The sequence below is a fragment of the Podarcis muralis genome, chromosome 15 (assembly GCF_964188315.1).
Source record: "Podarcis muralis chromosome 15, rPodMur119.hap1.1, whole genome shotgun sequence".
In the NCBI taxonomy this organism is placed as follows: domain Eukaryota; kingdom Metazoa; phylum Chordata; class Lepidosauria; order Squamata; family Lacertidae; genus Podarcis; species Podarcis muralis.
The window spans coordinates 11258414-11272297 of record NC_135669.1 but is presented as its reverse complement, the minus strand read 5'-3'; the positions used below and the strand labels follow the sequence as shown (position 1 = coordinate 11272297).

Genomic DNA, 13884 nt, shown 5'->3' with positions numbered 1-13884 from the left:
TAAGGATAATTTTTTTCCCCAGAGAGTGGGATATAGACAGTTTATGTAAAAGAACATTGTCAAAAGATCAACCCATTGGCAGGTTTTGAGTGAGCTTCAGCGTGCAAATAGGATAATTGTATAAAACAAAATTTATAGTACGTCAAATAATATGGAGAAAGTAAAGTTTAAGCGCATATTTCAGGAATTTGCAAGGGGAAGAGCAGAGGTCTTAACGCATTTCATCACAAATGGATGTACAAAGATAGCATTAGTTAATGAATAACCGTTTATTTTTTATTTCTCATTTTGCCTACAATATCTATTGTGCACTTCTGTTACCAAGATTTCGATCAATAAAGCACTCAAAAGAAGAAGAAGATATTTTAAGGATGTTTAAATAGGTATTCTAAATGGTAGAGCAGAAAATTCAATAAATTTTCATATATTAATATTTTTAAAAATTAAAAAACCCCTCAAATTGGAATAATGTAGGTCTCCCCACCCGGGAGCTCCAGGCGGCGCGCTGAAGCCGGCAACAAGGCGGCGCCGACCCGCCCGCCTCCTGGGCCGTCCCCGCCCCACGGAGGCGGCGGCGGCGGCGGCAGGTCTCCCTTTTCCGAGCGCCAGGCCAGGCGGAGCCGGAAGCCGGCCGAGGCTGAGCCAGCAGCGGCTGAGGAGAGCGAAGGGAGGCGGCGGCGGCTCCTCTTTCCTCATGGCGCTGAACCTGAGCCGGAACGGGCCGGCGCTGCAGGAGGCCTACGGGCAGGTGGTGGCGTCGGCCAGCCCCACGGACTGGTGAGTCGCCCCTTCCCTTCTCGGGGACCCTCGCCGGCTTGCACCCCGCCCGGCGCTGGGCTGGCGGCAGGGCTGGCTCGCTCCTTGGCGCCGGGCCTGCGAGGCGGCGTGGGGCTGGCAGGGAGGCTCCTGTGGGGGGGAGGCGGGAGGATGGGGCGCACGGGAAACGGGGTGGCTGTTGTTGTCGGGGGGGGGTCTGGGGCAGAGGGAGGCAAGTGTGGGGCTCAGGTGGGGCTGCCCAGGTTGCGGCTCCCTCGGGCGCTGCACCCACACAAGGGGCCGGGCACCCACACTTTTCGGCGCCAGGGCCCCATGCACGTGGGGCTGACTAGGTTTGGGGCTCTAGGTGCCCGGGCACCCACAAAAGGGGCCGGGCACCCACACATTCTGGCGCTGCACGGCACCCGACGCCCCCTGGCACCCACGATCGCAGTTCCAAGCTGTGGCACCCCTGGCACCCACGGTGTGGGGCTGGGTGACGTGAGCTTCGGCCTGTGGGTGCTCTGAGTGCCCAGGCACCCAGAAAAGGGGCTGGGCACCCACACATTCCGGTGCTGCACGGCACCCGACGCCCCCTGGCACCCACGATTGCAGTTCCAAGCTGTGGCACCCCTGGCACCCACGGTGTGGGGCCGGGCCACGCGAGCCTCGGGCTGTGGGTGCGGGGAGGAGTTGGGTGCAACTCTGCACGCCAGAAGGGCGTGGTGAGAGAAGGAGAGAGGAAGGTAAGATCGTGCAAGATTGTGGTGGTTTTTTGGGGTGTGTGTGCAATTATGCACAGAAGGGAGCTGACATATCTGTTACTTATTTTGTGAAAATTATACACCGCTCAGTTGGGGAGGGGGGGACACAACAACACCCCCCCCCCCAAAGAGAAGATGGAGCAATACTATAGTGTGGCATGTCATTGTGGGTGCTGCAGGGAGGTTGCAGCATAGCTGTCAACTTTCCCCTTTCCTTGTGAGGAATCCTATTTGGAATAAGGGAATTTCCCTTAAAAGAAAAAAGGGAAACGTTGACAGCTATGGGTTGCAGGGTGTGGGGTGGGGCAAGAGAGACACATGGACTGGTGCCTTTGGAGTGGGGAGTGGCAGTGGGGAAGGGTTTAGCCTTCACAGGGATTGGTTTGTAGATGGTTGTCCTTCCTAGAATGGGTGAGGAGCTGGCTAGGGTTTGACCTGTGTGAAAACTCCGGAGATGCTAAAGGTACAGTGGTACCCCGCAAGACGAACGCCTCGCAAGACGGAAAACCCGCTAGACGAAAGGGTTTTCCGTTTTGGAGGCGCTTCGCAAAACGAATTTCCCTATGGGCTTGCTTCGCAAGACGAAAGCCCATAGGGAAATCTCCGGGGACCTCTTTTAAATGCTAGCGGTGGGGAGCAAAGCCTTTCCCCCCCCTCCGGCCTTCAGAAGAGGTCCAGGAAGGCTGGCGGGGGCTGAAAGGCTTTGCTCCCCACCGCCAGCATTTTAAAAGCAGTCCGGGATAGCAGGGAAGCGCTTCCCGCTATCACGGACGGCTTTTGAAGGCAGGAGAGGTCCGCGAAGCCTGGGCGCGCTGATCTCAGCGCGCGCAGGCTTCGACATGCCGGCAACTCACCGCAAGCAGCGGCAGCGCTGCCGCTGCTTGCGGAGAGGTCCGCGAAGCCTGGGCGCGCGGATCTCAGCGCACGCAGGCTTCGGCATGCCGGCAACACTCAGCAAGCAGCGGCAGCGCTGCCGCTGCTTGCGGAGAGGTCCGCGAAGCCTGGGCGCGCGGATCTCAGCACACGCAGGCTTCGGCATGCCGGCAACACTCAGCAAGCAGCGGCAGCGCTGCCGCTGCTTGCGGAGAGGTCCGCGAAGCTTGGGCGCGCTGATCTCAGCGCGCGCAGGCTTCGGCATGCCGGCAACTCACCGCAAGCAGCGGCAGCGCTGGCGCTGCTTGCGGAGAGGTCCGCGAAGCTTGGGCGCGCTGATCTCAGTGCGCGCAGGCTTCGGCATGCCGGCAACTCACCGCAAGCAGCCTTGGCCGGACAGCTTTTGAAGGCAGGCGGGGGGGAGCAAAGACTTTCGCCCCCGCCAGCCTTCAGAAGAGGTCCTGGACCTCTTCTGAAGGAGGGCGGGGGGCAAATGTCTTTGTCCTCCCTGCCTGCCTTCCCAGGGGCTTTTAAATCGCCCCGGACAGCGGAGAAGTCCTCCGCTGTCCGGGGCGAATTTTAAAATGCCGCCCGCCAGCATTTTAAGATCGCCCCGGACAGCGGAGAAGCCCTCCGCTGTCCCGGGGTTTTTTAAAATGCTGGGGGTGGGAAGAAAAGCCCTTGTCCCCCCCCCCAGCCTTCAGAAGAGGTCGGGGGACAGACTGTCCCCGGACCTGGTCTGAAGTCGGTTTCCATAGGAACGCATTAATTGATTTTCAATGCATTCCTATGGGAAACCGTGCATCGCAAGACGAAAAACTCGCAAGAAGAAAAAACTTGCGGAACGAATTAATTTCGTCTTGCGAGGCACCACTGTAAAGGACCCCTGGACAGTTATGTCTGGTTAAAGGCGACTATGGGGTTGTGACGCTCATCTCACTATCAGGCCGAGGGAGCCACAGAAAGCTTTCCAGGTCATGTGGCTAGCATGACTAAACCGCTTCTGGCGCAACAGAACACCGTGAATGAAACCAGAGTGCATGGAAACGCCATTTACCTTCCTTCTGCAGCAGTACCTATTTATCAGTTTGCACTGGTGTGCTTTCAAACTGCTAGGTTGGTAGGAGCTGGGACAGAGCAACGGGAACTTACCCCATCGCGGGGATTCGAATTGCCAGCCTTCTGAACGGCAAGCCCAAGAGATGCTGTAGCATGTGGTGATAGTTTAGAAGATGGGGCGGATGTAGCCTAAGACTATGGGGAGATGCAGATTTGCACAGAAATAGGGGAGAGAGAGAGTGAGGAGCATGTGGCTCGCATATCCGGAGGGTGCCTTGCCTTGCATCTACAAAGTCCATAGCTGTCTGCACCTGTTTCTCCTCCTTAATTATCCCTGCCTTTTTATCAGTCCTTTCCAGTTACACAGGCAGCACAAGTCCATTTGCCTTACTCTACTTTTTGGAGTATTTAGAGGATTAGGCCTAGAGGGAGATGGCGAGCAAATGCTGAAGCAGTGGTGAGAGTGACAAAGGAGAGCGACATTTAAGTACATTATAGGTGCCCACTGATGCCCCACCCCTCAAAATCTGCAGGTGACCCTATTCTTAGGGTGCATTATGCAATTGCTGATCTTCTAACAAAGTAACTTGCCCCTCGGGTCAGCCTTTATACCTGAGGGCTGGAAAGTGGCCAGTGAAACTCGAGTTAACAACTACGAACCGGGGGACCCTGGAAATTACAGGCCAGTTAGCTTAACATCTGTCCTGGGGAAACTGGCAAAAAGTATTGCTCTAGATAAAATAAGCATATGGAAGAACAAGCTTTACTGAAGCAGAACCAGCATGGCTTTGGTAAGAGCAAGTCCTGTCTCTTCAACTTACTAGAGTTATTTGTGAATGTTACCAAGCATATAGAAAGAGTTGATAGGTTTGAGAATAGGACTTTCCAACAGCTTTCAACGACGTACTTCCCCAAAGCCTACTGAGTAAGCTTAGAAGTTATGGAATAAGAAGAGAGGTCTGTTTGTGGATCAAGAATTGGTTAAGTAGCCAGAACCAGAGAGTAGAAATAAATGGACACTTCTCTGAATGGAGAGATGTAGAAAGTGGGGTGAGCAGTGAAGCGGGCCAAGTTTGTTGATGATACTAATTTGTTCAGGGCTGTTAAAGCAAAAAGAGATTGTGAAGATCTTCAAAAGGGTTTCTCCAAGCTGAGCAGTGTCCAAAATCGGCCACTTGTGACCACGTGAAGATGTGACCAAGTTAAAAATACGACTTTCGAGCCATCTGGCCCCCAAATAGCAACTAGACATTCTGTTTTGACAACTGAACCCCTGGTTTAAGGAGGTATTTGAGGCCTAGCTTATGTATCTTGAGTTTCTAACACTGAGTTAGTGAACGGAAAAAGAAAATCTTAATTTCACATATATGTTTATGGGATCTCAGCTGGTGATGACTGACCAGGAATGAGACTTTGGGGATATTGTGGAGAGCTCTGTGAAAATGTTGCCCTAATGAAAAAAAGCAAATTCTATGCTAGGGATCACTAGGAAAGGAATTGGAAATAAAACTGCTGATACAGTGCAAATCTATGGTATGACTGCATTTGGAATACAATACAGTACTGTGTTCTGTTCTGATCGCCTCACCTCAGAGTGGATAGTTGGGAAAAGGTTCAGAAAAGGGCAACCTAGATGTTCAAGAGGGTGGAGCAACTCCCCTATGAGGAAAGGTTGCAGCATCTGGGACATTTTAGCTAGCAAGAACTGACATGATGGAAGTCTTTAAAATTATGCATGGCACTGAGGAAGGGGATAGAGAAAAGTTTTTCTCTACTAGCATTAGAACTCATGGGCATGCAATGAAGCTGAATGTTGGAGGATTCAGGACAGCTTTTTCTTTTAAGTACTTTTTGATGCAGTGCATAGTTAAGCTACAGGAGGCAGTGATGACCTTCAACTTGGATGGCTTTCAAAGATGGTTGGGTAAATTCATGGAGGGTAAGGCTATCTGTGGCTACTGGCCATGAAGGCTAGCAGCATCTGTGGCCAGAGGCACTAATGCCAGTTGCTGGAAACCACAGAGAGGCAGAGCAATCTTGTGCTCAGGTCCTGTTTGCAGGTCTTCTAGCAGGATCTGGTTGGCCACTGTGAGAGCAGAATGCCGGACTGGATGGACCATTTGCGTGAAACTAAGCGCTGTCGGTTAAACCACAGAGCCTAGGACTTGCCGATCAGAAGGTCGGTGGTTCGAATCCCTGCAACTGGGTGAGCTCCCGTTGCTTGGTCCCTGCTCCTGCCAACCTAGCAGTTCAAAAGCACATCAAAGTGCAAGTAGATAAATAGGTACCGCTCCGGCGGGAAGGTAAACGGCATTTCCGTGCACTGCTCTGGTTCGCCAGAAGCGGCTTAGTCATACTGGCCACATGACCCGGAAGCTGTACGTCGGCTCCCTCGGCCAATAAAGTGAGATGAGTCCCAGAGTCGGTCACGACGGGACCTAATGGTCAGGGGTCCCTTTACCTTTACTAAGCGAGGTTATGAAGCAGGTGAAGACTTGGGTTGAGGCTGTGCCACAATGCGATGTGGCTGGACAAAATGCGATGTGCAGAACAGTATGAGGTATGGAAGCAAACCCCTTGAGGCTGTTCCAAGTCAGCAATGCAGAGGATTTCTGCTGTTCAAGATTAGAATTCCATCTTTTTCTAGCCCTGCTCGAGGCTTCTGTCATGCGCAGTTGGGTTTCTAAAGGGACTTGCTCTGTGTTTTAAAATAAATTGCAACGCAGCACAGTTGCAGTTGAATTATGGCTGAGAATTGATAACGTCATGTGCATATAAGCATACAGTCCGTTGCTGTCTGAGAATTATTTGCAAACAATATAAATCTAAGAAAAACAAACAAAAAAACACACGCAAACAAAAGCATGTGCTCTGCACATTTTTTAAATGTTTGTTTGTGGTGGGGAGGGACCTGCTGACAAACCAAGTAACTTCTGAGGTAGATTGTCTGGTGTAATGTGTTCAGTAACACAGGATGCAGGACTGGGAAAGGTCAGATCGCTTGAGCCTCATCTGAAGGTAGCTGTTACTTCTCTTCCATTAGTGTATGAATGCCTTTAAGAGCTGCTGTGAAGTGTGGCACTTTACCCTTTGGACTTTTGCCTGCAATGCAGTTATTGAGAGCACATGAATCCTGTCAGAAAATGTGCATGTCGTACATGGGAGCATCTGGTAGCTATAGAGTGGGATGTTTCCCTGATCATGTTGTCATCCATGTGTTGAGGTGCAGGAGTAAGCCTGCAAGTGAGAATTGGCAACAGGTTATACACTGGCCTTTAGATGTCCAAAGCTGCTGTGGCAGGCAGTTCAGAACCTCCCCCACCCCTGTAACTACATGGGATGGGTGGCATAAAAGTTTTGTTGGGAATTACACATGGTGAGGAGATGCAGGAATAATACAGTGGTACCTCAGGTTAAGTACTTAATTCATTCCAGAGGTCCGTTCTTAACCTGAAACTGTTCTTAAGCTGAAGCACCACTTTAGCTAATGGGGCCTCCTGCTGCCGCCACACAATTTCTGTTCTCATCCTGAAGCAAAGTTCTTAACCCAAGGTACTATTTCTGAGTTAGCGGAGTCTGTAACCTGAAGCGTATGTAACATGAAGCATATGTAACCCGAGGTACCACTGTACTGGACGTGAAATTATTTATCATCATCTTCATCATGTATTTAATTTGCACTCCCATCTTTCTACCAAATGGTGCTCAAGGTGACTCTGTGGCTGGGGCAGTGCTGGAGAAGTAGGTGTTTGTCAGGAGGAGGTGAGAAATTATGAGGCAGAGAGGTGATGGAGTAGTGGAAATGATGCGAGGAGTTGCAGATCCACAACTGGAATAGGTCTGAAACCAGGGATCAACTTGAGATGGGGTGATAATGAGCATGTGGTTGAATGCAGTGCTTTTCCAGAACCTTAAAGACAAAATAAATTTATTTATTTTCATGAGCTTTCATGGAGTGAAATCCTCTTCATCAGATGCATGAAACGTTCTCCTGAGTTAATCAGTTCCCTTTAATCTCATCCTTTGCCTTGTTGTTTTCAGGGCTCTGTTTACCTATGAGGGTAACAGCAATGACCTGAGAGTGGCTGGGACAGGAGGTGAGTGCATTTTGAGAAGTGTACTTTTTACTATATAAGTAGCCTGGGGATTTTATTTTTGTGTTTGTCTGTGTTCCCGTGTTTATAGAGAAGATTGCATTCATTTCTAGAGGAGTGTCTGCTTGACAAGCTGCTTTCTGTTACTCAAATGCAACTTTCCCTGTGGCCCAGTTAGTCTTATCTCTCTTGACATTGTTCTAAAAGCATCTCCCTTTTCTGCATGCACCATGAAAAGACCAGTTTCTTGAGTGTTTTGCCTGTTTTTGCTCATTCAGAAACAAGCAGGATTCTGAGAAGTGTTCAGTAAAATGAAGCGTGGGAGGCAAAGTGAACGACACCTCCACTCTGTCAAGGGAAAGGAAGCAAGACATTATATCTCGAGCGTGTTTTCAGTACAATGTGGAAGTGAAGCGGTGAGGTTAATAGTTTACATGGCCATTTTGAAAATAAATTAAACCTTTTGTGTGTGCTTCAGTGTCTGAAACAGAAACTCCAGAGGAAGAAAGTTAACTACGTACTAGGCAGAATGCCCGACTTAAGATTAAATGCAGTATGTGAGGAATTCTGTATAAAATGGCAATTTCAAACAACTTAACTCCTTGGCAAGCTCGCTCATTTTTCAGCAATGCCTGCAAAGAAACCTTAAAGTAAAAGTGAGGCAGGCTAGGATCTCACCATGATGGAATCTATTGTCAAAACAGTGTAGATGTCAAAAGGCAAAACATTTCTGTTACTGGTGAAATTTTCACTTTTCTTCCCAATACTTATGCCCCGTGGCATGAATTACATACAGTAGTGGAGGTTAAGGAAGCCTGTCTGCTTTGCCATGATTTATGAATTGGTAATCCATGGTTTGTGATCAGCTAGCAAATCCAGTTGGTTCAGCCTGGGTTTGCAAGTTGTGGCATACTTACGAGCATTCAGGCTCCCCCCCCCCTTATTTATTATTGTAGTTTATTTCATTTATTGTAAATATTATAGTCACGGGAGAGTTAATGCTATATACAACTAGTTAAAGTTAAAAGTTGGCTGCCTTTCAATTGGTTAAAATACAAGTTTAGAAGAGAGTAAGGCTGCAAACCTATCTGTACTTAGTAAGACCCATTGTATTTAGTGGGACTTACTTCTGAGTAGATGGGACGTGGGTGGCGCTGTGGGTTAAACCACAGAGCCTAGGGCTTGCCGATCGAAAGGTCGGTAGTTCGAATCCCCGCGACGGGGTGAGCTCCCTTTGCTCGGTCCCTGCTCCTGCCAACCTAGCAGTTCGAAAGCACGTCAAAGTGCAAGTAGATAAATAGGTACCGCTCCGGCAAGAAGGTAAACGGCGTTTCCGTGCACTGCTCTGGTTCGCCAGAAGTGGCTTAGTCATGCTGGCCACATGACCCGGAAGCTGTACGCCAGCTCCCTCAGCCAGTAAAGCGAGATGAGCGCCGCAACCCCAGAGTCAGCCACGACTGGACCTAATGGTCAGGGGTCCTTTTACCTTTACCTTACTTCTGAGTAGACAGGGAAACCAAAAACAAACACATTTCTAAATCACAATTTGCTGAGTGTTTTCAAGCCATGATGTGGATTCTAAACTATGGTTAGGGCTAAGCCATGTTTTGGTTATGTCTGAACCAAGTCAGAGTAATGCTTTCAAGTCAATAACTCTTGATGGTTCCAATAAAAAAAAGTTTAATTTGCCTGAGATCAGTCTTTCTTGCACTTTTAATAGGTGTGTGGGAATTAGAAGGATGGAAGGTGCAATTTCTTCATTAGTGACTGTTTTATTTATCATAAAGCTTCAAGGACAGAAGCAATTTTCCTTCTGTAGCTATGAAGGGCAGAGACCACAGTTCCTGGAAATCTTAATAGGAAGGCAGTAGAAATGGAGAAGCTCCATGTTGAAGACAGCTCATCTAAAACCTCTTCTCCTTCAGCTGTAGAAAAAGGGAAGCAGCTTTTTTTTGGGGGGGGGATTTGATGGGTGAGAAAGAACTAAAGTTCAGCTGTGGTCTGGGCCTGAGAAGGTAGCTTCTTCAAATTTGACCTGTGTTTTGAGATGACTGGTTCCTACATAAGGGAATTAAAATAGGCGACTGTCAAAAGAAAACAGCTTTAAGAGGAACCTGTTACTGTAAAATTAAAAAGTTTCTCAAATAAAAGGTAACATATCTGATGATGAGGTCATAAGGAGTAGCACTTCGTAGAAAAGTGAACTTTGCCTTTGAAATTGTTGCAGCAGCAAAATTGCAGGGGCAAATTATGAGTGGATAGACTTGGATTCTGAAGTGTGGGTTATGTCAACAGAACATATTTTTGCTTTGTTCAGGGCACAGAATGTGTGTTTCTGCCATATTTAAAAATGCCTTCACCCTTTCAGCTAATGTGCTTCCTGAATATTTTATGGTGGAGTAATATTTCTAGACGGATGTTCCGTCCTTCCTCGGTGGTTCAATTTACCAACAATGTTCCTTTGGTTAGCTTGGAATTTGTATTTGCTCTTCCGATAGCAGCTTTCATATTGGCTTATTATTCTGGTAGAAATCCATAGGAGACAGTGACTCTGTTATCTTTTGTTTTAATTGTATGCTGAAAAGAGCTAAAGAAACAACATAATTTACGATTCCTAATACCATTGTTCTATCAAATTTATGTGACGGTCTGGCCTGGCAGGGAGTCCATTGTGACCCATAGGGTGGTTTTTTGCTCAGCCATGCCCGCTTGTCAATATGGTGACATCACCTACACCCCCTGTCAATCATCTGTGGTCATTTGCATTGTTTCTGCGTTGCTGCAGCAGAAGGGTGTTGATTGCCCTTTCTGCTGCAAAAGAATGAGCCTTACATTCTCAGCCGTGTGAGGTAGATTAGGCTGAGAGAGACTGGTTTATTTTTGGTATCTTCCAGTGAGGTTTGTAATTGAACAGGGATTTGGAGCAGAGTTTCCCATGTCCAAATCCCAGCATTTTGTCTGCTACATTACCTCTGCGTGTTGTAGAAGGCCAATTGTGTTAGTAGGTTTATATAAACAAAGGCTAGGCTCCAAATAACCATGGAACTAGTTCTGTGTATCCAGTGGGCTTTAGACTTGGGCTTTCTTGAATAGAAGACGCTCTAAATGCTGCATATCAAGCGTTTTGAAACTGAATGGAGTGTCGAAAGCTTCAGTGAGGGTGGTTTTGCATGGGAGCTGCATGGGGACCAGCTTTTCACAGCAAAAAAGGAAAGAAGCCACGCATTTCACTGCACTAATGCAAGTACTGTTATGAACAGTCTTAATGCGTGACATCGTATTTCAGCCCCTACCTTTATAAACACTTTGAGCTAATGGATGTTACCTCTTGTGCAGTGTGGTTTAATCTTTGTCCTGTCCTTGCATACCAGATTTTATTGACAAAGTTAATCGGTTGCTTTGACTTCTACCTGTTATTCTTCTCGTCAAACAATACTATACAGATGGTGGCCTGGAGGAGATGGTGGAAGAGCTCAATAGTGGGAAAGTGATGTATGCTTTCTGCAGAGTGAAAGATCCGAACTCCGGCTTGCCTAAATATGTGCTCATCAATTGGGTATGTTGAATATGGTTCCGTTTGGCTATGGAAGTTAGGGGATGTAGCCTTCGTTATGAAAAAGATGAAGCCCTTTCACAGTAAAGCACCAGTGTTAGAAAATCCAACACCTAGATCCCAGCTGTATCACATGTACCAATGCGGCTGTTCAGGTGCAACCCTAATCCAGGGTCTTTCCTCTTTTCCCTCATGCACAGAGATCAGTATCAATCCTAGTTTGTGACAGTTGTTTGCCGATTATCCAAACAGACCCTTTTTTTGTGTGTGCCTGCCTGCAAATGAATGTTTGGTCCTCCTTTGCAGGCAAGTATGCTTGCTTGTGTGAAACATTGATCTATGGCTTGCCACAAATAGGGAACTGGAAATGGCTAATCTCCGTGTGCAAGGGGAAGGGAGAGCTCCCAGCATTTGCCTCGATGATGAAAAAGCCACCAACACTGGGGGTGCAATCCTGTGCAAAGTTATCTGTGATGTTAGTCCTATTTTAACTTAACTTTCTTAACAAAGATGTATAAAATCAAATGTTTTAATCGCAGCCACTATATATATAGAGAGAGAGAATTTAAAATATAAGCATTCATTTTATATTGCCAAGTGGGGCCTTGCAAAGCTGCTGCAAATTCTCTGCACAAATGTTAAGGAAACCTCAGTGAAAGAGCAAACAGCTGACTAGAAGGAAAACAAGATAGCAGAAAGTGGGGCAAAAGTTGTAGGAAGTATGATCAGCCTTATGGAAACCGCCAAGCCACTACCACTAAGACTTCTCTGGAAAAAACACATTAATATGAAATGGGTAGCTGATGTCATAAACTAGGTTTTGCTTTTTTCAGTTTACTTATATTGATAATTGGGGTGTTTAGGTTAACAATTTAGATTGGCAGAAATTATTAACTAAAACTGTTCCATTAATGTTTTAATCTGAGAATTTAGTGATATTTAGAATTCAGGCTTTGCAAACTTTCCAGCTTTTTTGCCTCCTAGTTCAGACTGCCATGCATCCTTTTCACCCCATTCTTCCTGGTCTACAGTCGAGGAGCTGGATCTTGTAATGATAAATTGTAATGATAAATGGCTTAGAATAGTTAACATAAACAGTTTGTAGAGAAGTGCCATTGGAGTCCAGTCCCTTCAGTAATTCTATTTTGGTCAAACTTCTATGTCTATACTAGGACAACGGCTTATTAGGCCAGCCAAAAGGTCGCAAAAGAGTTTTCAAACTTCCTAGTTCACGGTTTCCCAAGCTTCTCAGTTCATGGACCCCTTGATCAGTTTATAAAGTTATCATCAACCCCAAACCAAATTCTTAGGAGCATAGATGAAATGATGCCAAGAAATATCAATCTATAATCAACATTTATTAACCATAAATCACCATTGCTAAGAGTCATAACTTGAAAAAAAATAATGTACAGCTAAAATAAAAAAGTAAAAGTGCACCTGTATACATTTTTTTCAGTAAAGCAGCATGCTCTGAGAAAACTGTTGTATTACAGAATCATTAAGTACAGAGGTTCCTCATTGGCAAGAGGGGAGCTCTTTGTACACGAGCATATTCTTTATTTCTGAGGTTCGCGTTTCTCATTAATTTTTTGCACTGTATCTTGCAAACTTCCTTTCTACCCCAGGCCCTTTTTGACCCTATGGTCTTTATTCGCAGTCCCATAGACTCCAGGGTGTCAATCTCAGCTGCAGTACTTGGGGAAACAAAGTGCTAGATGATAAACCAAGCAGGATGGAGGTGAAAAAAACCATGCCTGCTGTTGAAGTCATGGCATTTGCATCCGGTCATGGACTCGAGATGGAATGCCACAAGAGGCACAAGAGTCATGGAAAGGAGGCTCTGTTAGATGATATACTGGTTTCGGTTTACACCAAGACCTGCGGAGAAGAAGGAACATAAAATGATTTATCAGCAACTCCCCCCACCCAAAAAAGCTCTCTGGAAATATAAAATCCAGCTGTTACCCAGGTCTGTCTCCATGTGTGTTCAAAGTGTTTCTTTCCTCCTCCCATCTTCAGTTGCCAGTTGGCAACTCTGTTGGAGTAAAGTAAATAACCCTTGATATGTGGTGTGTGTCCCTACTCCCCACTTAAGCTCCTCATGTTTTCTTTTCATAGTTTGGTGAAGGCGTTAATGATGTGAGAAAGGGAGCCTGCGCCAACCATGTCAGCTCTGTAGCAAACTTCCTAAAGGTATTTAATCTTCTGTTTTATTTCCATAGTCGTCTTTCCTTTCAGCTGAATGCCCTCCCATATAAATGGCTCTGTGGTCAAGTTGTATCAGGAGTTTGGGGTGTGTGGACCTCTGTGCTCCCCGAGTGGTAGGAGGTTTTGTGGGGTCACCTCCTATGAGTCACTTTTGGGGTGGGGGAAGAGCACTGGAGACTTAACAGTGCTCTGTAATTCCCGATTAGAAAGCAAGCAGTAGGGAATAGGCAGCTGCCAGACAGGCGGTGCTAGTCTTGAAACCTAATTGGCCCCCAGCAACAAAACTAGATAGAACTTTAATCTGACCTGGCAGCACTGCTCTTGCAACTTGAAATAGCCACTAACCAGTCAGAAGCCATTCAGTAAGCAGTGAGCAATATCAAGCCATACCAAAGCGAACATCCTTCCTGCAGGACAGCAATCCTTATATTTCCCCGTTATCACATCCACGCAGTTTGGGCTCCTTGAACCTTTCTTGTATTCATCTGTTTTTATTTCCTGACCCACATACAAAGCACTTGGGGTAGGGCAGGATTTATCCTTACGGATTTTTCTCCTCACAGCAGGAGTGGAT

General features: G+C 46.8%; 1 protein-coding gene across 4 annotated transcripts in view; it reads left to right on the top strand.

The window, feature by feature from the left end:
• Positions 1–590: 590 nt before the first annotated feature.
• DBNL (drebrin like) overlaps positions 591–13884 on the top strand; it is a 36935-nt gene continuing 23641 nt past the window's right edge. For 2 of the 4 annotated variants that reach the window (XM_077919739.1, XM_028707564.2), the window contains exons 1-4: positions 591–777; positions 7494–7549; positions 10990–11102; positions 13221–13295. In XM_077919739.1, the coding sequence (XP_077775865.1) occupies positions 695–777; positions 7494–7549; positions 10990–11102; positions 13221–13295 (327 nt within the window). In that variant the 5' untranslated portion in view covers positions 591–694. The remainder of the gene's footprint in view (positions 778–7493; positions 7550–10989; positions 11103–13220; positions 13296–13884) is intronic. The other 2 variants (XM_028707563.2, XM_028707562.2) reach the window with 1 other exon arrangement.